At 37.1% G+C, this 25,413-nt stretch overlaps 4 protein-coding genes and 1 pseudogene across 9 annotated transcripts in view; 4 read left to right on the top strand and 1 right to left on the bottom strand.

The window, feature by feature from the left end:
- The window catches only part of LOC148914125 (NACHT, LRR and PYD domains-containing protein 4-like), a 19,198-nt gene extending 13,413 nt beyond the window's left edge, over positions 1–5,785 (bottom strand). The window contains exon 1 of one of the 2 annotated variants that reach the window (XM_089024113.1): positions 5,733–5,785. The gene's annotated coding sequence lies outside the window, so the exon portion shown is untranslated. Of the gene's footprint in view, positions 1–2,536; positions 2,626–5,732 lie in introns of those variants that run through there. The other variant, XM_089024107.1, reaches the window with a different exon arrangement.
- Positions 4,273–14,075, top strand: LOC116294922 (serine/threonine-protein kinase SMG1-like). Of its 5 annotated transcripts, XM_089024146.1 has the most exons (15): positions 4,378–5,962; positions 6,619–6,695; positions 7,717–7,815; positions 8,006–8,124; positions 8,542–8,634; positions 9,199–9,375; positions 9,684–9,768; positions 10,344–10,516; positions 10,970–11,084; positions 11,343–11,677; positions 11,874–11,983; positions 12,562–12,634; positions 13,148–13,240; positions 13,343–13,519; positions 13,951–14,075. In XM_089024146.1, the coding sequence occupies exons 3-14, from the start codon at positions 7,797–7,799 to the stop codon at positions 13,433–13,435; spliced, it is 1,485 nt and encodes a 494-aa protein (XP_088880272.1). In that variant the 5' UTR covers positions 4,378–5,962; positions 6,619–6,695; positions 7,717–7,796; the 3' UTR covers positions 13,436–13,519; positions 13,951–14,075. The 5 variants fall into 5 exon arrangements, with proteins under 5 accessions (XP_088880276.1, XP_088880272.1, XP_088880266.1 ...); XM_089024150.1 differs by lacking the exons at positions 4,378–5,962; positions 6,619–6,695 and adding an exon at positions 4,273–4,371; XM_089024140.1 differs by having other exon boundaries at positions 4,378–6,695.
- Positions 14,011–19,748, top strand: LOC116305559 (serine/threonine-protein kinase SMG1-like). The gene is made up of 11 exons (XM_089026362.1): positions 14,011–14,075; positions 14,370–14,577; positions 14,701–14,799; positions 15,123–15,225; positions 15,620–15,687; positions 15,881–15,924; positions 16,403–16,509; positions 16,609–16,758; positions 16,839–16,898; positions 18,554–18,660; positions 18,935–19,748. The coding sequence occupies exons 1-11, from the start codon at positions 14,011–14,013 to the stop codon at positions 19,010–19,012; spliced, it is 1,089 nt and encodes a 362-aa protein (XP_088882488.1). The 3' UTR covers positions 19,013–19,748.
- An 877-nt stretch (positions 19,749–20,625) lies between these two features.
- On the top strand, positions 20,626–22,070 carry LOC148914126 (uncharacterized; annotated as a pseudogene).
- LOC148914127 (myosin heavy chain kinase C-like) lies at positions 21,397–21,906 on the top strand. Its single transcript, XM_089026371.1, has one exon. The coding sequence runs from the start codon at positions 21,397–21,399 to the stop codon at positions 21,904–21,906; it is 510 nt and encodes a 169-aa protein (XP_088882497.1).
- Positions 22,071–25,413: the final 3,343 nt, after the last annotated feature.

The raw sequence follows: 25,413 nt of genomic DNA on the forward strand, positions 1-25,413 counted from the left end.
GTTAGTGGTGTAGTTAGCAATACTGCATTGTTGGATTGAAGGCTGTATTTAGAGTTCTGTCTGATGTGTACCAGTTTGGATATGTATGAGGGAGCCATGTCATGCAATGCTTTAAAAGTAATAAGGATGATATCGAATTGTACTCTGTAGGTGACAGGCAGCCAGTGCAACTCTTTTAACAAAGGTGTGATGTGGCAACATTTTGATGTCCTAAATACGACACATGAGCATCCTTTCTTGGAAGTCTTGTTTATGATTGCTTTGACATCATACTTGGTAAATTCTTTGAAGTGGTAAAGTGGTGTAGCATTGTCAATGATGTCATCTGGATGCTCTGTAGTGTCTTCGTTGTCTTGCACGAAGTGTTTGTAGATGCCATTAACTTTTTGAACAAAGTAGTTCCTGATATTATTGGCTGCATCTTCAGAATCTGTGCTAGCGGGCGGTGATAAAGTTTAAGAGTCAGAGAGCAAGGAGTTCACAGTTTTGAAGAGCTTGTGCTGATCATGGCAGTTTTCATTTACAAGGTCGGTCAGGTGAAGAGATCTGGCTTTATTCATGAGCATCATAGTAGGGTAGTTCTTTGCCTTTTTAAATCCGGCTAGATGGTCGTCCTGTTTGGTAGAGCACGATTTTCGCTCAGCACGTCGTCTGGCAACAATCGCTGTTCAGATTTTACTGTTGAACCAGGATAGGCTGGGTTTGTCGATGACTACTTTGGTGCTTGATGGAGCATGATCATTCAGTAGCTTGGAGAGAGAAGAGTTGTACTTGTCAGCAATGAGGTCGAGATCAGCTGAGTCAATAGTAGAATTCTGCATAAGCACAGCAGAAGCGAGGTCATCTTTAAATGCCTTAATACCGACATCTTTGAGCTTTCTGTAAGTAATCAGCTTCTTGGATAACTGTGGTTTAACTGAGTTTAAGAGGCATTTGAGTATGGCATGATCAGAAATGAAGTGACCAATCAGAATCCAGTATCAGAGAGTCAGTTTCCCTAGTTAATACTAAGTCCTGGGTGTGACCTTTCTCATATGTGTGGGACCATTGATGTGTTGAACCAAGTTCATTGACTCTAACCAATCAAGAAACAAGCATGCGTCACGATCGTCTCGATTATCTACATGAAGATTGAAATCACCAACAATCATAAGTGGTTCAGGTGATAGCATGATTTCTTCGAGGTAGGAAGTGAACTTGTTCAAGAATGTAGTGGTAGTCACAGGGTGTTTGTTGGAGAAAGTCAGCAATATAAAGTCACAAGTTTCATGGTGAATTTGCTGTGATGGATGACAGCTTCAAAGCATTCATAAGATGGTTTAGTTTTGTTCATAACCCCTTTGATGGTTAGGCTGGTTCTGTGTAAAAGGGCAAGACCACCCCCTTGTCTTTCAGTTCACCTTCAAGAGGCATGTGGAATGTAGCAATGGCGTTTGAATAGTATAAACACAGTTGTTTATGTCTTCTGATCTGTTTTGATACTTGAAGAACAAACCGACTGCATATCCATATTGTAGTTGGTTCAATGGTTATTGTTTCGAAGAACAATGTGTGGTAAATAGAGTGTAACTTGATGCAAATTAAAAAGTATACCAATGTTGGTGATCCGTGACATTGTGAATCAAAAAATGGCCTATAACAGTGGGAAATGTAGAAATTTTGACAGTTTGTCCAGACAAATAGCAGTATTTCGTATTTAGATGTGCACTTTCACTGTTGAAATTGCGGTAGAATAAGTTGAAGGAGTACAGGACAACGAAAAGCACAGAGATAGACATGGCCTGTCGGACTTCATTAAAAATTCAAATACTACTAACATGCGTCATTATAAATTTGTATTATCATCACATGAGCTCTGATATCCTGTGACGTTTCGCCCACCTAAGCTTTCACTTTGATAGTAACTCCTAGATCATACAACCTAGAGGTAGAATTTTACCATTATATTCATCTAAAATCACTAAAGGTACAGTAAATAACAGTAAACTGAAATCTAAATAAGGAAAATGACTTCAAGTCTAAAATCTTAGAAGATTGCTCAATTTGATTTATGATATGCTTGATGATCACAGGAATGTGGCATCTGCAAATGAGTTGTTTCTTAGCAAATATCAGGACTACTGACTGTAAACTGCATCAAATATTAGACTCTATTCAATTTATAGATCTACAATACATCATCTGATGTACCTGGTACAATAGAACATGCACACATTCTTCCAGTCTACAGTCTACCCGGAACACCCCTTTACAGCTTCTCGTTCAATCTTGAATCAAAACTTTTCACTTACAAACGATATTGAACAGCTAACTAGCAGCGATCAGTATATTATAATCTGTATCAGTTTCTACTCTTTTACAATACACTGATATCGACATCTCGTTGCTACACAGTTAGAAGTCTTTAAATATTCCTTGATTTATAGCACTGTGTTATGTTGCACATATCTTACACTAAATCTTATCTTAACATATACCTATAGACCTACTAATATATTGATGCATTCACACATACAAATTGACATGTAAAACTTACTTGATCAGCAAGAAGAAGAAGAAGAAGAATGACAAAGAGACATGTAACTTCTACTGTCACTTGGTGCCCCAGACGAATGAAACAGATTAGAATCAAGAATGTTTTTTATAGTCTCAGTTAACCAGAGCCTACATCACACCACATGTGATAGCTATGTGGCTTATGATTGGATGAAAATCAACACTGTGACAGATAATTGACAGGTATCATAGATATTATGGGTTAGGAAGCTAAATATAAATATAAAACGTTACCACCCCCAAAACAACGCCTATAATTCCTATGCCCGGCCAGGTATGAAATTCCAAATATATATGAATACCTAGCCTGAGTATCAGGCCTTCAATGAGAATGAATACCTGATGTATTGATGCATTCACTGATACAAAACTTGAACAGCGAGGAGAATATGAAGAGAGATAAACAACGCCTTCGATTTGACTTGAACCCACGAAGCTCTTTCACAAATAAATTCTCACAAATTTGTCATGTAGCCAGAGTGAAGTAATAGGTGAGGAAGTCTTTTTCAACAGAGGATTTTTGGAAATATTATAATTGTAGAAGTATTGTTTGTAGTCTAGATGGTTTTGCTTTGCTTATATGAATCTTGATATTGAGGACTTATTGGCTGTGTGGGAGGGCCATACAGGGAAATATTAGGCTGGAGATTATGCTGCACGGACTGTGGGTCGCAATCAGTTGTCTATTAGTGTAAATGTCTCTTCTACTTCATATGTGGTTATTTATGGCAATTAACAGGTATAAGAGAAGTAATGAAATACTTCATGATCATTTACATTGGTGTAATTTGGGCTTCCTGTGTTATGCCGATTCATTTTGTGCAACTGTTGCCTGACTGAAACAAAATGGTGGTCATATTTTAAGGAACGTTTTCCTGATTTTGTTCCTAGTTTTATTCGTAACCCCTTTGATGGTTAGGCTGGTTCTGTGTAAAAGGGCAAGACTACCCCCTGTCTGTCTTTCAGTTTGCTGGAAGTCAATGATTTTATACCCGGTAGGAGTGACTTCGCGGCGTGCAACGGCATCATCAGGTGTAAACCATGTCTCAGCAATAGCAATCAAGTCCACTTTTAATTGATGGACAAATTCCAGGAAATTGGCAGATTTAGATCTAAGTGAGCGAGCATTTAGAAAACTTAGAGCCAGCCGCATGAGCTGTTTTTATTTTGCAGTTGTTTTTGTCAGGAACATTGGATGACCATCTTATTTGCTGAGGACCAGGATTGAGTTTATACACAAGATTGCCTTCAAGAGGCAAGTGGAATGTAGCAACGGCGTTTGGATAGTATAAACACGGTTATTTATGTCGTTTGATCTGTTTTGATACTTGAAGAACAAAACAACTGCATATCCATATTGTAGTTGGTTCAATGGTTATTGTTTCGAAGAACAATGTGTGGTAAATAGAGTGTAACTTGATGCAAATTAAAAAGTATACCAATGTTGGTGATCCGTGACATTGTGAATCAAAAAAATGGCCTATAACAGTGGAAAAGGTAGAAATTTTGACAGTTTGCCAGGCAAATAGCAGTATTTCGTATTTAGATGTGCACTTTCACTGTCGAAACTGTGGTAGAATAAGTTGAAGGAGAACAGGACAACGAAAAGCACAGAGATAGACATGGCCTGTCGGACTTCATTAAAAATTCAAATACTGCTAACATGCGTCATTAGAAATTTGTATTATTATCACATGAGCTCTGATATCCCATGACGTCTCGCCCACCTAAGCTTTCACTTTGATAGTAACTCCTAGCTCATACAACCACCTAGAGGTAGAATTTTACCATTATATTCATCTAAAATCACTAAAGGTACAGTAAATAACAGCAAACTGAAATCTAAATAAGGAAAATGACTTCAAGTCTAAAATCTTAGAAGATTGCTCAATCTGATTTATGATATGCTTGATGATCACAGGAATGTGGCATCTGCAAATGAGTTGTTTCTTAGCAAATATCAGGACTACTGATTGTAAACTGCACCTAAATATTAGACTCTATGCAATTTACAGATCTACAATACGTCATCTGATGTACCTGGTACATTAGAACATGCACACATTCTTCCAGTCTACAGTCTACTGGGAACACCCCTTTACAGCTTCTCGTTCAATCTTGAATCAAAACTTTTCACTTACAAACGATATTGAACAGCTAACTAGCAGCGATCAGTATATTATAATCTGTATCAGTTTCTACTCTTTTACAATACACTGATATCGACTTCTCGTTGCTACACAGTTAGAAGTCTTTAAATATTCCTTGATTTATAGCACTGTGCAAAACTGTGGAACGCGCTCAACAACAATACCAGAGAATCGAGTTGCCCCGTTATTTTCAAACAAAAACTTAAAAAGGACATATCTCAACTAAAGATGTAATAACTCTTTCCAGTCAAAATATTAAATTATGTAATAATTAGCTTAGTAGTAGATAAGATCGAGAGAGAGAGAATGTGTGTGGGTGAGAGTGAGAGGACTAGTATAGCTTAGGACCTAGGATTAGAACACGACCACATCAGCTACGCTGTATATAACTTATCGTGTATAAATAATAATAATAATAATAATAATTATTATTATTATTATTATTATGTTGCACATATCTTACACTAAATCTTATCTTAACATATACCTATAGACCTACTAATATATTGATGCATTCACACATACAAATTGACATGTAAAACTTACTTGATCAGCAAGAAGAAGAAGAAGAAGAAGAATGACAAAGAGACATGGATATTGGACTGTCACTTTGTGCCCCAGACGAATAAAACAGATTAGGATCAAGAATGTTTTTATAGTCTCTCAGTAACCATTTTATTTTTTTATTTAATTCCTATGCCCGGCCAGGTATGAAATTCCAAATATATATATGAATACCTAGCCTGAGTATCAGGCCTTCAATGAGAATGAATACCTGATGTATTGATGCATTCACTGATACAAATTGACCTGCGAAACTTGAACAGCGAACAGAATAATTAGAGAGAGAAACGACGCTGCCTTCGATTTGACTTGAACCCACGAAGCAGACAGGAAGTACAGTATAAGAGTGCATTAATGCATTCATAATATAACAGGTATCCTAATCCCTGTTCAAGAAACAGCTGACTTCAGGGTTGTGACGTTTTACCTGAAACAATTAAGAAATTTAGGAAAGATCCTTACCTGACGAAGAAATGACAACTGTATTTTTGTTAAGAGCTCTGAAAGTCCAAGACGTATTGGGTTACCTGTGGTGTCCTAAACCATGATGCAACGCGGCATAATAACATTACGTCACAGTGTTTACAAACGAAGCACAACAATAACAAGACAAAAAAATATCTCATGAAAAACATGCTGGAACTTTAAACAAGTGATAAATATGTTTTCTATCATAAAGAGGCTAGGACAGGGTAAACAAGCTGCCTGTACGAGAGAACATTTAAGCAATGGATCATAAGTAGCTGTGCGTTCATCGAGTTATGGACGAAGCACGAAGAAAAGCGTAAAGAGTTGCACTACGCAAAGTGGAGTGCAACTCTAGCTTTTTTGAGTGCTTAAGTAACCTCCCAAGTGCATCCATAACTCGATGGACGTACAGCTACTTATGATCCATTGCTTTTATAATATAGTCAAGTGAACAAACAAGAAATAAATACAAATTATAGACTGTATTTGTTGATCATGCCCTAAATTCTCCTTACGCACCTTGCGTGTGAATGAAAAGCACAAAGGCGCCAAAAACAGAAAAACAGTCGTTTTGAAAATGGCAGCTTTACACTGCATGAAGACTTTTATGACTAAAATAATGGCAAAAATTTAGCTTACCAGGGAATCAAAAATGTTCAAAACTACGGAGAAAGTGATTTTCAACTGTAAGAAGTACATTTCAAATGTTGACATATCTTAGTACAGTAATGCCCGAGAAAATCAATGAAAAACACAGTGGCTGTCTTGGTTGTTGTTGACGATGTTCAAGTTTGTTATCGTACAATGACTTAGCAATGGAAAGCTTCTTGTACACCGATCAAAACTAACTGACTGAACTGGATTAATTTTCTCTGGATAGTATGCTATGTCGGCTTTCCCTCCCATGTGGAGCTTCAGAAAGGACTTCACTGCAGTTGTGAAGCTGCGAAGTAGATGGTGAGCAAGATATTTATAGTTAATTACTTTGGAAATACTTTTGTTGAATAAATACACGATAACAATATCTTTGTACTTGTTTAATCATTGCTAAAAACCCTTTGAATGTAGACACCGACCGACTTGTGGTTTGCTTTGTCTTTTTGGAGTGACGCTCTGACACAATCTTGTCCAGCTCACTGTTTGAAAGTGATGCAAATCTTGACGTTTTATTACTAGGCTGATCAAATGACAACTCTATACTAAATGTCGGAGATTGATGAGTATTTTCGCTAGTTTTTTCAATTATTGTCAGTTATCTTTTCTAGATAAATTGTCAGCAAAAAGATACCAAATGTTTTTTTTCGCCGAAGCAAAAAAAACTGACGTGAGCGTGCAACCCCTGGGCAAATGGTTCATGCTTTTCAACCAATCAGATCGCGCGGATTTACTTGACTATATCATAATTATCACTTAGACGACATAAAAGCGCGCGCCCATGGCGATATAGACGCATGAGAGAAAATATAAAGAACGATTAACAAGCGAAAGAGTGGCACGAGGCGAAGCCGCTATTGACGCCATCGGGTTTGAATATTTAGAGAAAAAAGGTGAGCGTCTGTTGAGATCAGCTTGCGCGAGCGTGCAGCCCATGGGGAAATAGTTCATTGGCTTTTGGCCAATCAGAGCGCGCGTAATAATCTAGTTATTATAACAAGAATTAGAGCACATCACTTGCCAGTCTTAACAAATATGTATCAGGTAAACATATATAGCTGTAGACCACTCGACATCTGACCGACAGCCACTCAACAATCATCTGATTACACTTAGTTTGTCATTTATCTGTCAGTCACTCAGCAAGTGTGTAATCACCTCGACAACCATCTGATTACCCTTAGTTTGTTATTTATCTGTCAGTCACTCAGCAAGTGTGTGACGTACCACCTTGACAACCATCTGATGACCACATGAGAATTGTATGACCCCCAACTGACAACTGTTTGTAAACCATTCATATTTATTATTGTTTATTCTACAGATAACCAACCCAGTACCACCATATGCCTGAGCTCTGTCATTGTTAAAATACTTTGTTCTCAAAGCAAGAGATGTTTAGTGATGGAGAACACAGCTAAAGGTTGAGAATATTTTGACTTTATTTCAAGGAATAAGATGTTGGAGGTTATCTCTCTGTTGTTCCCAGCTCTTTTCTTCCATATATTTAAACATAGGAATTCCAATTTCGTTCGTGAGAATAAAATTAATATGGAGTAGCCAGAGGAGGAGGCTAGTTTCTCTCTTTTAATGCTGTGTTTGATGTATTGTAGTTGCTGGTGACAGACTATCAGACCTGACATCAAGAGAAGGTGACTGGTTTTTAGAAGAGCTATGTTCAATGAGTGGTAATGTCACACAGCTTCTGTCCCTGCTGAGAGGTCATCCTCTGGTGAGTAGTGCCTATACGCAGTCATATTATCCTCAGATTCTATACATCTATTAAATGAATAGTATAACACTAGCAGATGTGTGAGCAATAAACTAGGAATTCTATATTGCTAAAGAAGTGATGGATGTCTGCTAGTATTCACAAACACTCAGACAGATGGACAGACAGACAGACAGACAGATGGAGTGAGGGAGAGATATATTGATATAGACCTCCTTCAAACTTTCTTGCACATGTGGCTAGCTGGAAAATATGAAAGAACAAGTGCAAATCTAATATGACAAATTACCATTACCTTTGCATCCAAATATTTTTGAAAGAGGTCTATGTTGGTAGGAGAAAAAGTGGATGAATGCTGCATATGAATACTAGTTACTCATCATTGATAATGAATACCGATATGTTTATTGACTGCAGGTCATTGAAGAACAGAAGAGTTCGTCTAAAGAAGAACTAAACAATTCTATCAGGGGCATTTTTGCAGTTCACAAAGTCTTCTCTGCCCTTCAGGTAATAAAAGTATTTTCCATTATCTCTTGACATAATGTTATACTAGTTCATTGGCAATGGTATTTCATTATTATTGATTTAATTCACAATACACCACCATGAGCTTTGTGCTACAAAAATAATGCATCATATCATATCTTATCACACTACACCATACCATCACAAACTAAACCAACCTCACCCCACCACACTACACCTTACTACATTATATCATAATATTTTATCACACCATACCACACTAAAGTAAACTAAACTGAAATAAACCTCACCCCACCACTTGTCACAACCATACCACACCAAAACCCACCACACCACATTATATCACGGCTTACTACAACATCACCAACACACCAGCACCCATTAAACCCCACCTTACCACTTGTCACAACCATACCACACCAAGCCCCACCACACCACATTATATCACGGCTTACTACAACATCACCACCACACCTACTATACCAGCACATTACATTACACAAAACTCCAAAACACCATTTTCCCATCATTTCAAAACCACTTGATTATCAACGTTATTGTGATTTCTATTCTCTTTTCCTGCAGGAATTGATGACAAACTTCAGGAATATCATTGTTCCTGAGGCCATCAAGAGTTTCACTTCAGGAGATCCTAGCGTAACTCATATGTTAGAGAGCTTAGAGAGACTTGTACATGGAGAAGATATTACTGCACTGACAAAAACAGTAGAAACTGAGATGAACAGCACACATGAATGCCAGGTATGTTTTAACCTCCCTGCCTTGTTGGGTCAGTTAAAGTAAGCATGGCCCAGCCATCTTATCATACACTTTCACTTTCAACATGATATCACCATCACCACGGTTATCACCATCACAATCATCATTCACTACCATCACAGTCATCATTCACTATCACCCCCATAATCATCATCATAATCATCATCACAGTCATCACCATCACAACCATCATTCACTACCATCTCCATCATTATTCACTATCACCACTATAATAATCATCACAGTCATCATCACCGACATTATGATGATAATTCTTTTTTCTTTCACAGGGTGTTAATTCCTCCAGCATCAGTTCAAAGATATCCATATTACAGCAGCAGTTTGATGCCATCCAACAGTCAAGGAATGCAATCGGTAAGGTGGAGTCTTCCAACTTTATTGCTACTCAATTGTTCCCTGATACACCAAGCTTGTACTTTATTGCAAATTGTTATCCATACCAAGTGTTTAAAGACTAATGCTGTCTCTCACTTTCAATAGACTTTTTTCCACAGCATTCATTAGCCTCATTCAAGGTCAAAATATTCACAAAATTAATACCAACAGTAAAGATTACACAACTTCAATGATACAAACACTTTAAAATTTCACGTACCTTCACAAGAACACAATATTCTTCACAAAATCGAGGCTAACACTATAATAAATAATAAAAAAAGTTTATTGAAAGAGGGTTAAAAAACCCGTCATGGTATACGTGGGGGCGTCATGGCTGGGGACGTCATGACAAGGGGGCGTCATGACCGGTTACCTCCCTACAGTAAAACAGGGTTACAGATAAACTGTTGGCCCAAAAGAGCAACCGAGCAACAGAGAGTTCAAGACTGTAGTATTCAGCAATGCCTGAGGGTCATATTTAGGGATTGTATTGTTTCCTATTACCATTCAGCCGCAGTATGTGTCATCCTGTGAAATTGTCATGTTTTTAGGGAAGAAGTCAAGCGAACAGATGTCAGCAGGACAGATGTTACTGGCAGGTTTTAATGGACTCTTCACTAAAGTTGAAAGTGAATTGGATTTGATGAATGCAATCTTAGTCCAGGTGAACAGCAGTTTTGGGAATAAAACTTGTGATGTTGTACAAGAAGCTAAAAAGCTGCAGGTACAAATAAATAGATCATATTTGTTAGTTTATAGAGGATGATACTTGACAGTAGTTCAACAGCAGATAAACTTGTGGTCCTCATTTAATGTCTCTAGTTGATTAGGGATGGGCCCATGCTCTTCCGAGTCATGGGAACTTCTTACCATTTGCAGTTAAAATAACAAAGGCAGCACCTTCTCCTCAGTTATCTTAGCACCCTAAGTGTTGATCAGCCTTAGTCTTGAATCGCTACCTTCCGTACAACAGAATGATGCTCTTACCAACTGAGCTAACCAGATGACATTGGAGAGTAAATATTCATCTAAGATATTTAATATCGTAGATGATATGCAATGTCATTTTGTTAAAGCTGAGAAATTGTTTTGTTACCCTGTGCTATTCAACTGTATCAGCTTTTCATGACTGGAATGCTCTGCTAAGTTGTTTTTTTTAAACTTTGTGCTTTCATAGGAATCAAACAGGAGTGGAAACAGCCAGCTTTGTAGTAAGCTTTTCTTCCTAAGACGACTTGCAGTTATGGCAGCATTTTTCAAAGATTGTAAAGAACTAGTGGAAAACATTAAAGGTAGATAACAAATCCTTAACTTCCATGACTATTTCTCTCAAGAACGAATGTTTTTCAGATGTATCATTTTTTATCTAAAATAGTGTGACCCCTGCTTATAGACAGGTTTACCACTTTTTTCCTGCTACTTATATTATAAATAACTTCTTAAGAGGTTTTTATAATTGATACCTTGATATAGCCTCTGTGCTGGACAAAGTCAGGTCACAGCTAACTAGTTGCACTAGTTGTAAAACTTTAATATATTTTCCCTTCAAGAAGCTCCTGAATCCAAAGCTAGAGAAACAGTTGCCGAAGACCAACCACAGTACAACTGGATAGCTGACAAGTGCTATAGTGAAGATGAACTTGCATTGCACATCAGGCAGTTCATCGCAGAAAGTGTACAGAAAAGGATTCTTGGACTGCCTTCTCAAGCCATAGGCATTATAGTCTATGAGTATCTTAATTTGTTAAAGGATAGATCAGACAGTGGTGATAGCAGTAGGGTACACTCTATTGAAGAAACCTGCAAGAAGGTAAGCCCCTGGGGGAGAGGGTACTCCCTTTGTCCAAGTGGTAGGGTACACTCTATTGAAGAAACCTGCAAGAAGGTAAGCCCGTGGGGGAGGGGGTACTTCCTTTGTCCAAATGGTAGGGGTGATCAGCGGTCAGTTTTGAAAATGATTCCTAAAAGGTATGCATAAATTAAAACAGTGTTAAAGCCATGTTGAGTTCAACCCCTAAAATGTACGACTATAACCATATATTATTGAAAGTGATGATACTGATACCTGCCAATCCTACCAGGTGATTGACATCAAGATCAAGAAGGGAAGCTTCCAGCAAAAACAGTTTTCACAAATGAGTTCTTTGACCAGTGCTTACGACGTAGCATGGAGAAAACATGACTTTGCAAGGTTTGTAGGATTGATTCCAAAACATAAAAGCACCTTATACCAATGGTAGTGTGACAACACACTTACGTGACAAGATACTTGCGTGACAATGGATTGACTTATACCAATGCTAGTGTGACAACACACTTACGTGACAAGATACTTGCGTGACAATGGATTGACTTATACCAATGCTAGTGTGACAACACACTTACATGACAAGATACTTGAGTGACAATGTATTGACTTGCATATTTTTGCAACACCCCAGTACATCTCATGGAGGTTTTGCACCATCACATGCCGACGTCATAATATACAGCTTTGGCTGCCTGTGGTTAGATGGCAGAACAATAAAATCCCTTTACTCTTGGGAATTGAATTCTTACTTATGTAACCTTTTACATATTGTTCCTGCTATCTAACAGGGCTGCCGTCATGTGATGGTGCAAAACCTCTATTTACATATCAGCAGATATCTATGAAGCCATCATGGGGTTAGACAGGCTGGATTTAAAGTGTCTGTGTTGTTAATAGTACTTAAGTTGAACTTTACTTATTCAACATGCTAATCTAGTTGGTGATGTTTTTCTCTACAGACGTCTGGACCACAATATCAGTCTCTACAAGGGTGTGGTTCAAAGATCTCAGTTACAACTAGCAAGGTTCCAGGTATGTTTCAGCTATAGATATTCTTCCTCTAGCACAGAAAATAAGGGGCTTACATGAGCTTGAGGAAGATGTAAAGAGACTTGAAGAGAGTTATGAATCACAGTGTCTTCTTTAGGTTTTATTTTATCCTTTATTTATTTTTAACTCTAAATGATGGTGGCTAGTCCCCCCTGGATCCCCACCCAGGATCCCCCCGGATCCACCATTTCCCCAGATCCACCTCCCCCCTACCCCCTGGACCCACCCTTGCCATGGTTCAGATTGCACACAGGTGTATAAACACATGCTACACTTTGGAGTTCTCCATTTTCCTTCAAACCTTCAAATGTTATTGATCCCTGAAACAACATCCGGGGTGATTAATATCAAGGCAAGGCTTACGCACAGATTGATTTTGGAATTTCTCTTGTTAGTTTTACTCTGATCTAGAATCCCTCAGTGCATCCGTAAAACAAGGTGCTAAGACCTCTTTTATAATATTTCTTGTATTGTCCATTTGATTTGTTGATGTAGTGGTTGTATGAAGATGATCTACTGCGCTGTCCCTTGAGAGGCAACAGCATGATCAGCCCTGCTAAAGCCAGCATCATGAACGACGTGAGAAAGGTATGCTGAACTGAACAAGATAAAGTAAATGATCTTTTCCTTTTTTGTCAAAGCTGATTATTTTTATTATACCATTATTATTACAATTATTATCAATTACAGCGGGTTCAGTCTCTTCGTCAACTGGAGCCAGCTGTAAAAGCCATAGAAGACAAGATCATAACTCAACAGTCCAGCATCGAACAGAGACTCTAGTGGGCAGCAGGAGCTAATCCAGCCTTGAACCCTGTACTAAAGGAGTTTGACAAGACTGTCAATGATAGAAAACAACTGCTACAGGTGATGGGTGGTCCTTAAGGACTGATTGTTTGTTACATCGCGAAGGGAAGGGGGGCTGCTGATGTTTTTCATGGGGGGTGGGGGTAGGGGGTGATTTTTGGATTTGTTCAAAGGGAAGAGGTAAGTTTTGGAAGACTCAATGTGTGAGTGCTTGAGCAATTGCCTCTCACCAATGTGACCTGCGTTCGATTTTCAACATCGTCGTATGTGAGTAGAGATGTTCGTTGGTTTTCTCGTGTGCTTCAAGGGTTCTCCAGGTTCTCCGGTTTTCCTCCCTCCGCAAAAATCAACTTGTAAATTCTAATTCGATCTAGAAAGGGCCTGAATGAATATTACCCTGTGTAAATCTAGATTAATTTTTTAAATGTTTTTTTTTTTAGTTGTATGAGTGTACGTCATTGATCTTATATATAATTTTTTGTATACCATAGTTGGAGGCCAAGCACTCTTCAGACATCTGCTCACTATCTAATGCCTTGATTCACTTCGAGATGCTCCGTAGCCAGTCCCATGAGGTCACAGCTTTGGACAGCACCATCACTGCTCTTGTCTCCAAGTAAGCCCTTATGGTTACGCTTCATACTGATTTACATACTCCATTAATTTGCCAATCAATATTCTTGGAGTGAACCACATTTAGGGATGCTTACCATTTACCCGGAAAACCAAACATTCTGCTTGGGAAAACGAATGTTATGTGTCATTCGGATCTGAAAGTTCCGGAAAAGTTTCCCGCTCTTTTCGGTTCTCCCGGTAGACGCATGTACCATTTGTCAAAAGTCAAAGTTTCCTGCTCTTTATTTTATTCTCCTGTATTTTTCTCACAATTGACTGAGTAACTTATTTTCAGATGCAAGAACAGTTCCTCAGAATTAGAAAAATCTCTGGTGAAGCTAAAGGCTGTGAGTGAGATGACATCGTTATTGAACATCAAATGTCCGCCTGAAGCACCCATCACTCTTGGATGGATGAAAACCAACCTGGAGTCAGTCAGTCAAGAGATATCATCACATAAGTCCAGGAAGATTCAGGCTATCAGTTCTGTCACCACCAAGAGAGTGAGTCCTTATTTTTTTAGTTTTGCAGTATTAAGCTTTAATTTTGCTGGCGTTTAGTGATGTGATGTAGTGTTGTTGAAGTTGTTGATGATGATGTTGATATTATTTGCTTTTATTGTTCAGGAATCACTCAAGTCCCACACCAATGCCCTCAAAGCACTGATAGTAACACATCAGCAGCTGGTATCAGAAGTGAAAGCATTGCTAACCACTATGGTCAAGGTATCATACCTATATATATTAGGAGTGAGTGAGTGCATGAGCGAGAAACGATCCTGCAAATTCATGGCTGTACCATACCTTGCTGTAGAAGTAACTACTCGTTTTGGTTGAATGAATTATTACTGAAAGACGATGCCATTTCAATGTTATGGCATGTCGCACCATGTACGTGCTGTAACCGTACGTTTCCCACCCATACGATAACAATTCTTAAGGGAAGCCATTTCAATGTTATGGCATGTCGTACAGTGTCAGCGTCGTGCGCTCTGAACCTGTGCTAAAGCTCATAGATGAATTGTGTCTGTTTTCCCTTTTCTCCTCAGGATGAAGATGGACATGAATCAAGTACTGCTGCTAAGTCGTTCATTACATCCTACAACAGGCTGTCAGACGAGAGTGCACATTTGATTAAAAGTACTTTATCGTGTAAGACCCTGATACCAACCTTGACCTTGTTTACCATATTAAACATGATGCATTGTGTTCTAGCTTGGGTACAGCAACACTATAAAAGTCATGATGAGCAATAGATTCTTGTACCCAAACTAAACCACAATGCACCATATTCTTTAGACTATTGTTACACTCCAGAATATCCCATCATTCTTCAATGTCTCTGTTCAAATAGTTTCTCCTGTAAACCTCGACCTATTTTCGTGTTAAATACGAATTTTCCAGCATCCTTGATTTATTTTTGGAAAGATTGGCACATCACGTATGTTTTTCAGCCCTGTGTGGGCAATGGTAGTACCAGGATTGGTTATATGATTGCAAGTAACATGACATGGTGTTCTATTGTTGCTCCATCAATTGTCTACAGGTTGCAGTGGGAAAGTAGACAGCAGTGATTCAACAGATGACAAGGAGTTTGATGATAATATACAACAAGTGAAAGATATAATCACGTCTATCACGTCCTTGATTCACTGGTAAGTACATACAAGCTATAATCACGTCTATCACGTCTTCGATTCACTGGTTAGTACAGACAAGCTATAATCACGTCTATCACGTCCTTGATTCACTGGTAAGTACAGACAAGCTATAATCACATCTATCACGTCTTTGATTCACTGGTAAGTACAGACAAGCTATAATCACGTCTATCACGTCCTTGATTCACTGGTAAGTACAGACAAGCTATAATCACGTCTATCACGTCTTTGATTCACTGGTAAGTACAGACAAGCTATAATCACGTCCATCACGTCTTTGATTCACTGGTAAGTACAGACAAGCTATAATCACGTCTATCACGTCTTTGATTCACTGGTAAGTACAGACAAGCTATAATCACGTCCATCACGTCTTCGATTCACTGGTAAGTACAGACAAGCTATAATCACGTCTATCATGTCTTTGATTCACTGGTAAGTACAGACAAGCTATAATCACGTCTATCACGTCTTTGATTCACTGGTAAGTACAGACAACTGACTTGTTGCAGTAGAGTGGGAAAGCACACGGAAATCATTCTTAGTATCTTGACTGTGAAATGGCTTCCGCTCTGAACCAATCACACGTAAGCCATTCGTGGTTCAAAACACGTTAATACAGTAGTTGAATACTTATAAGTTTTAATACTTGTTCAATTGTCTTACAGGGTACATGATCATTTGTTAGCCCTGGCGTCTCCTCTGATGCCTGAGGACTCGGGATCTAATGGAGGGAAGACACCCATCGCGGCACCACCACCTACCTTTGCATCAGGTACCCAAACAAAGATAGACACACACACAGCGACAGACAGACAGACACATAGACAACATTTAAATGTAGGTAATTAATGACATGAAATTGTGTGGTCAGCATTACAGAAGGGTAGCACTACCATGACCAAAGACATCCCAGAAACATCATCAAGTTACTGTCCTCCAACAAACCCAGTCATTCTACACAAAGATCATGGGGTACAAAGTCCATCAGGTGGAGGTTCACCTACCACACGACCTGCTACAGGTAGGTCATATGATAAAAGCTACCACAACTCCAGGAATACACCATTTGTAATCAGTACGTTTGTTTTATTGTATATTCAGTTGCAAGTCCAAGAAAGTCTTCCTCAGCTTTCCTCGCCAGAGATCCAAAAACTGGCAAAGGTAAAGTGCTCATGTCAGTCTAAATTTCAATCTGAAGTTTTGTTGTTCTTCGTTGATTCAAATATCTAGCACAGCAGCGCTATCGTACACGAAGAAAAACAAATCAGTCTCCCTCTACTATTTATGGTTTAGTATGATGTATATTATCTGTGGTTTAGTATGATGTATATTATCTATGGTTCAGTATGATGTATATTATCTATGGTTTAGTATGATGTATATTATCTATGGTTTAGTATGATGTATATTATCTATGGTTTAGTATGATTTATATTATCTATGGTTTAGTATGATGTATATTATCTGTGGTTTAGTATGATGTATATTATCTATGGTTTAGTATGATGTATATTATCTATGGTTTAGTATGATGTATATTATCTATGGTATAGTATGATGTATATTATCTATGGTTTAATATGATGTATATTATCTATGGTTTAGTATGATGTATATTATCTATGGTTTAGTATGATGTATATTATCTATGGTTTAGTATGATGTATATTATCTATGGTATAGTATGATGTATATTATCTATGGTTTAGTATGATGTATATTATCTATGGTATAGTATGATGTATATTATCTATGGTTTAGTATGATGTATATTATCTATGGTATAGTATGATGTATATTATCTATGGTTTAGTATGATGTATATTATCTATGGTTTAGTATGATGTATATTATCTATGGTATAGTATGATGTATATTATCTATGGTTTAGTATGATGTATATTATCTATGGTTTAGTATGATGTATATTATCTATGGTATAGTATGATGTATATTATCTATGGTTTAGTATGATGTATATTATCTATGGTTTGGTTTAGTATGATGTATATTATCTATGGTATAGTATGATGTATATTATCTGTGGTTTAGTATGATGTATATTATCTATGGTTTAGTATGATGTATATTATCTATGGTATAGTATGATGTATATTATCTATGGTTTAGTATGATGTATATTATCTATGGTTTAGTATGATGTATATTATCTATGGTATAGTATGATGTATATTATCTATGGTTTAGTATGATGTATATTATCTATGGTTTAGTATGATGTATATTATCTATGGTTTAGTATGATGTATATTATCTATGGTTCAGTATGATGTATATTATCTATGGTTCAGTATGATGTATATTATCTATGGTATAGTATGATGTATATTATCTATGGTTTAGTATGATGTATATTATCTATGGTTTAGTATGATGTATATTATCTATGGTTTAGTATGATGTATATTATCTATGGTTTAGTATGATGTATATTATCTATGGTATAGTATGATGTATATTATCTATGGTTTAGTATGATGTATATTATCTATGGTTTAGTATGATGTATATTATCTATGGTTTAGTATGATGTATATTATCTATGGTATAGTATGATGTATATTATCTATGGTTTAGTATGATGTATATTATCTATGGTTTAGTATGATGTATATTATCTATGGTTTAGTATGATGTATATTATCTATGGTATAGTATGATGTATATTATCTATGGTTTAGTATGATGTATATTATCTATGGTTTAGTATGATGTATATTATCTATGGTATAGTATGATGTATATTATCTATGGTTTAGTATGATGTATATTAATAGCTTGATATCTGATAACAGCTCTACAGCAGCGTAACACATATGCCATTAGTGTGTGGAGGAAAGTAAAAGCAAAACTCGATGGTAGGGATGCGGATCAAGCAAAGAGAATGTCTGTAACGGACCAGGTAGGGTTTTATTACTTTTCTTTATTATTGTTTCTTTTTAATATTGTTGTTATTTTTGCTGCTACTGTTGTTACTACTGTTGCTGTTGTTGTTTTTGCTGTTGCTACTGTTGCTGCTGCATGGTTTTTGCATCTGTTGTTGCTGTTGTCGTTGCTGCTGCTGCTGTTGTAGTTGCTGCTGCTGCTGCTGCTGCTGTCGTCGTTGCCGCCCTTGCTACTGCTGTTTTTCTCTCATCACAAATGATTCCTATTTTGAATTGTGACTTCTCCTCAAGGTTGACCATGTTATCCATGAAGCAACCAGTCTAGACAATCTCAGCCAGATGTACGAAGGATGGACTGCATGGGTATAGACGAGACGATACCAGACAATCCTGTCTGTATGTCCATATTCTCTACATCAATTTCATTGGTTGCTCCAGGTCACCATAGCAACAAAGCTAATCATGGAACAGCAGCAGTGCCAGCTAGCAACAATCGACCCAACAATCCAGGTGTTTGTGTCCATAGTGCTTAACTTGTAGCGTTGCCTAGTAACGGGTGTCGTGCTGCAAATGTATTTAGAGGAGTTTATGGCGTTGCTAGCTTAACGACTTGGGAAAAAAGATCGACGTAGTTTTGCTCATTTACTTGTTAGTTTTGGACCAGAACAAACCTTGCAGTTAAGCAAACTTTGAAAAAAAGGAAACAGCTTGAAATAATATTAGACTTGTGTCGTAAAAATTGTTTGATTAATAATTGGTCAATAACAGACCACCAACCACTTACCATCAACTAACCAACCACTTACCATCAACTAACCAACCACTTACCATCAACTAACCAACCACTTACCATCAACTAACCAACCACTTACCATCAACTAACCAACCACTTACCATCCACTAACCAACCACTTACCATCAACTAACCAACCACTTACTATCAACTAACCAACCACTTACCATCCACTAACCAACCACTTACCATCAACTAACCAACCACTTACTATCAACTAACTAAAAGGACTGGACTTCAATGCTTACAATAGATTTGTCTTTTATTTAGCCATACAAGTACTGCATATAAAGCGTTACTGTAAGGGTATTACCCATTGTGTCCTGTGTTGTCTTGCTTCAGTGTCTTATGCCATGCTACGTTATTATTATTAGTCATGTTAGAGGAGATCTAGTATGGGTGCGGTGTGCCTCATCGAGACCACATAACATCCGTGCATTCTGATTGGACGAACAAAAAATAGACGCCTTGCGATTGGTCTTTACCGCACAGTGACCGTGCACCGTGTTTTTCACTCGTTACGGATCAAATCCTCACTGTGTTATGCTAACTTGCGTCGTGTTATCCTGTAAAGTAATGTTCACTACAGTTTTACACCAATTTGCATGATGACGTCACAGGCCGTCTCTAGATGTTTGGTTCTCAAATTTCTTTTATCAAAATTAATCCAATATGAAATGATAAATATTTTGATTGACGGAATGGAAACGCCAGGGGTCTGGAGTGGTCTTGGTTGCGTAATCATGAATTAAGGTGCAATAACTAACATATCGTTCTATACTAATAATATTGTATATTACAGATTAGCCAATAGATTTATATGGTGGCCCATTGTTATCATCCATTTTTTACCCAATATTTTTCATTTTTATTTCAATTTTCATTTCAAATCCTATATTATCTCTTTTTCTATTTTGATTTTGATTTTTTTTTGAAAATAAAAAAAAATTAAGTTTAATTTTAATTTAAGTTTTATACTAAATTTAAAATTCATAATAATAATAAAGACTCGATCGTTGGTCCAACTTCAAAAAAAAAATAAAATAAAATTTCGCGTGGCCCATCGTTATCATTATCAAGGCATCCCATCTACCTTTGCGGGCACGCTATATCACAATCTAGGCGAGCGGAGCCATCTTGACGCCAGTTCCTATTGGATGAATGGTACCTATTTTCGAATAACTGGATCATGAATAAGCGAAAGAGAAACGTTAAAGAAACGTGGGCAGATTTCGAAAAAAGAGTTGGCCAAAAACGAAGTGGTCGTGACCACGAATTCGAGGAAAAGCGAGCGCTGGGAAAAGTACCGAATGATATTTTGGTGCAGCGAATGGCATCTACGCCATCTGGGAGATTGAAAAAGTACGAGCCTTTGGACACAAGAGATTTCGTTCCATTCCAAGAGTACGACGATTTGTTAATATAGAACATCAAAGAGGCCTGTGAACGGTTCTATAAAGCGCCATCTGGATCGTGTGATGTATTGGCGTCGGACAGAGGTCCATCGTGTACGAAAATGGAACAGCTGAGAGGAAAGAAAGTTTATTGTATTCGTTTTCTTGAACCAAAGCAAGACCCAATTGGAAAGCAGGAAGTAGCTGCTAGCACGAAATCCGTTCCAGTGTCACCTTCTAAAAGAGTCAAGCAAGCTAGCCCCCTTGACGATCAACCCAAGACAGTTTACCCAAAATCTGTTTCGTTAGGCGACCTTTTAAGGACTGGTAAACTCGTGAAACCTCCACAAGTATTAACCTTGAAGCTAGAATGGTTTGACGTCGAGAACTGCAAATGGATAACCATCCCTTCAATTGATGTAGATATAGAGAAAAGCAGTTTCGCAAGTGGTGCTTTTTGAGACGCTTTTAAAGCAAAATGTACAAAGAAGACCAATTTGGGAGACAACTGGGTCATCAAAAAGTACTCGAAGGAGTCCGTCGACACTATTACCAACACGCTCAAAATGCCTCTAGAGAACCACACAGTACAAATGCACGCTGTTGCAAGAAATATTACCGCCCGCTTTGCGACAAAAGTGCCCGTAGAATTTGGTTCTGTATTTAAGTACGGAAAGGTTTACTATTCTACGTGGAACGGATGTCCCGTGACAGTGGAAGAGTTTGTGCCTGGTGATTTTTCCAAGTACGTCAACAATGATGGACACTGCGTTGTCTCCCCTTGCAAGGAATACGATGAAATATTCGAAAAAGCGCAGTGCCTCACGCATTTTAGCTATCTTTATTCAAGGAAAAAGTTGATGGTCTTGGATATTCAGGGCTCGAAGTATCAGCTATATGACCCAGAAATGGCGACAGCAGAGCTGAATGAAGATGATGAATTCGAAGAAAACGATGAAAGTGGTGAATTCTTCTTTTGTGCGGAGAATCTCTCATCCTTAAGCATTGATCGCTTCAAAGAAGAGCACAAGTGTAATAAGTACTGTGAGATGATGGAGCTTCAAGAGTTAGAGTAAACTAAGAACAGAAAAGAAATGCACATGTTGAAATGTTGAGTCAGCCAGGCCCAGTATAAGCGGCGGACTTTATCATAGTACCGAAAGTTCATGAAAAGTCCGCCGTTTGAAAGGGGCTCAAAATTTAGAATAAAAGTGCGAAGTCCTGTAGTATCTTACGAAAACGTTGAGTTTTATAGTTCTTTTCTATATTTAATCAGTATATTATTTTTATATTTTCATTTATTTTATTTTGCACTTGATTAATTCATATACGGCATTTGTTTACAATTGGGCTTGTTCATTTCACTTGACAGACGCCTTGCCTTAAGATCCCAAAGATAAGCTTGATGTCCTGAGGTAGATATTAGAATATTTTATTTTCACAAATTCCCTTTATTTCACGCTAAAAGTTAGCTCAGTATAATTATTACGACCTCCAATTAATTCAAGCAATATTCAAAACAAACTCGAGATCAAATTTAGAACTATATGAGCAGCACTAGTTTATTGCAGCTAAAACAGAAACGCGATGAACTGGTTTGAGTATTTCATGCATCCCGAAATTTCTCGTCATTTTCCTTAGTGATACATTAAATCAATAAAATACCTTTACCATGACAGTGTTGAGTTCGATCCAGCTTCAGTACGTTTATATTATAAACTATAGTGATAGGTAAGAACTGGAAAAAAAAACTACTAGATAATGTTCATAAATCAAACATGTTAAAGAGAGAACTGTGTATGTAACCTGTAACAATTTGAATTCAGTTACAATCAGTGTTTTTCAAATGATGTTCTTCTTATTTTTATTTGAAATTTTGCTTAAGAAATAAATAAGCAGTTTTTGCTTGGTGGGGATCCAGTTGTGACGGATTGTCAATCAACCTCTTGCATCGTTCTATTTTATTCGAAGTTGATGGGCCATATATCCCGGAATCAACTGGATCATCCATAACGCCCTTAGTGCTTATCAAGTACACATGAAGGGTAGCCATTTTGCCTGTCTCCGTGCCTTTATCCATCCTCAAGTATTTCGGAATAACTTGGGCCTCGTACAGGTATTCAAGGTAGCGTTTATCAATGATAACAGGATTGGAGTTGGAATAACAAACGTACAAAAACAATATTTTCCTAGAAAAGGTGTCAAGGGCTCCATAGATACCCAAAGGAAAAGTCCAATTTTGGTATCCACAAAGTTTATCGTGGCCATCCAACGATACTACTGCTAGCGGACCTTCACAAGTAAACGGTACTTTCTTTTTCTTCTTTTTCTTTTGAAGACCTCTAGCTTCAAGACCTTCTGGGTCTTTCTCGGTCAGCATGTTATATACCAAATGCCTTGGAATATTTACGTCGTGTTCAATTCTTAATTTCTGTGTTAGAGCTCTATAGCCAAGTAATTTACCTGGGCCACTAAGCTCTTTTTCGATGGCATTCGTCACAACATCAAGAAGGGTATCGTAGTCGATGTATTTGATGTTGAAGAAACGAAGACACCGGTCTAGAGTAGGAAGACTCCAGCTGTAATTAGGATAATCCCTTCTTACGAAGTCTATAATTTCTCTTCTTTTTAAATTCTCTTTTACATACTTTGCTAAGTCACGATGCAAATTTTCATCGTCCTTCCAGCAATCCGCCATAGCTATTGTTACCCGCAAAGGTAGATGGGATACCTTGATAATGATAACGATGGGCCACGCGAAGTTTTTTTTTTTTTGTTTTGAAGTTGGACCAACGATCGAGTCTTTATTATTATTATTATGAATTTTAAATTTAGTATCAAACTTAAATTAAAATTAAACTTTATTTTTTTTTATTTTAAAAAAAAATCAAAATCAAAATAGAAAAAGAGATAATATAGGATTTAAAATGAAAATTGAAATAAAAGTGAAAAATATTGGGTAAAAAATGGATGATAACAATGGGCCACCATAGATTTAGAGATCTTGTAGGTGGATAACTTTTCGCTATCTTTGCGTTGATCAGATTTAGTTGTAGGTAAAAATGTTACAGCTATTTCATTGTCTTTGAAATAAAAGAGATCGCTGTATTCAGCCGTTAGTTCTTTCTCTTTCGATTTCTTTTTACTTATTTTTTTATTTTTTTACACACACGTCATACTCATAATTTGGATAGTGTTATGATTGAACTTTTCCACGTACCAGATTTTTATTGACAAATTAATTCCTCATTCAGACAAATATCCTTATCCCTGTATGACTAATGGGAGAGCCAGCATTGATTTTGGGTCCCATCTCATCTTGGTCTTCCTGTGGTTTGGCAAGTGCATTACTCCTATTCTTCATGTATATCCCTTTATTATATTATTACAATCATTAATAATAATCATTATTGCAAATCGGGGCTGAAACCCTTCACGAGGATGGTCTATTATAATCTAGTGTGTCATCCAATCAGCGTTGATGATTTTCCCGCTCTTTGTCCCACGTGACTGGTTGTTGGTCCAAAGAGTTCAAAGTTGGTTTAGTATTTTCTTGTTCTTTGAACCAAGAATGTCTACTGGATTATTGCTCTCTTCTCAACACTTTACTGACTTGCAAAACCAAACAAATTGGGAGTGAATACCTCAACTAGTAAATCTTTTTGGATTAGACTTTTAAAGGGATAAAAAAGCATGGAAATTAATACTTTCAGCTTCGAGTTTGTCAAACTCTAAAATGGCCGTCTAGACTTTCGTTTGGATTTTATTATCTTCAGTTGTTTTGAAGGAAGAATCTTGTATTAAAAGAACAAGCAAACGGTAAGCAAAAACTCAGTCGTTTCTTGATATTCCTGTTTTTACGAGACACCATGTGTTTTTATCCCTGAAATATTTTAGACTTGCTTCTTATTGTCGTCTTCACGGATTTTAACATATAATTCAGATTTTGGTTCTTCGTTGTAATTCCGTCAAGGCTTGAGAAGGAAAATCAAGTCAAATAATCGAAATGCTTTAAAATTGTAAATATTAAAGAAAGAACTTTGTACATCATGAAAAATTGAATAAACTCGAGCGAACACACAGTCTCGTTTTTGAATCATGTTTTCTTTCTACTCATTCAAGGTAAAACCTTCTTTTAAACGGTCTTTACATTTTTCTCTTTTAAATTGATTTGTTGAATCAATATTTTTCCATATATTTTAGTAATTCCACCTTATATTTGTCAGTACAGTTTCTTTTTTACTCATTTTTTCGTCCATCTTCGACTCCACAAAACAAGCGATCATTTGCCGCCATTTTTTACCACAAAGTTTTTACTTTACCGCAGTATTATTAACAAAAAACAATCAAAACCAATGAAAAAGACTATTTTATCAATGAAACTCTGTAGAATAATGAAAATATGGAGGTGTTCTTTCATTTTCAAGTCGAATATTTTGATTTTGAAGAAGAAAGTAAGTATTTTTGTTGCTGTTCTGAGTCAAATTCACTTTGTTCAAAATAAGAACCTGAAAAAATGACTTTATTTGTTGGGAAAAAGTCTCTTTTAACTTTGTTCAATAGAAATATTGATCCAAACTAAT

Source organism: Actinia tenebrosa, unplaced genomic scaffold (genome assembly GCF_029948245.1).
Source record: "Actinia tenebrosa isolate PJP-AT-01 unplaced genomic scaffold, QUT_ActTen_1.0 PGA_scaffold0__85_contigs__length_37466705, whole genome shotgun sequence".
NCBI classification, from domain to species: Eukaryota; Metazoa; Cnidaria; class Anthozoa; order Actiniaria; family Actiniidae; genus Actinia; species Actinia tenebrosa.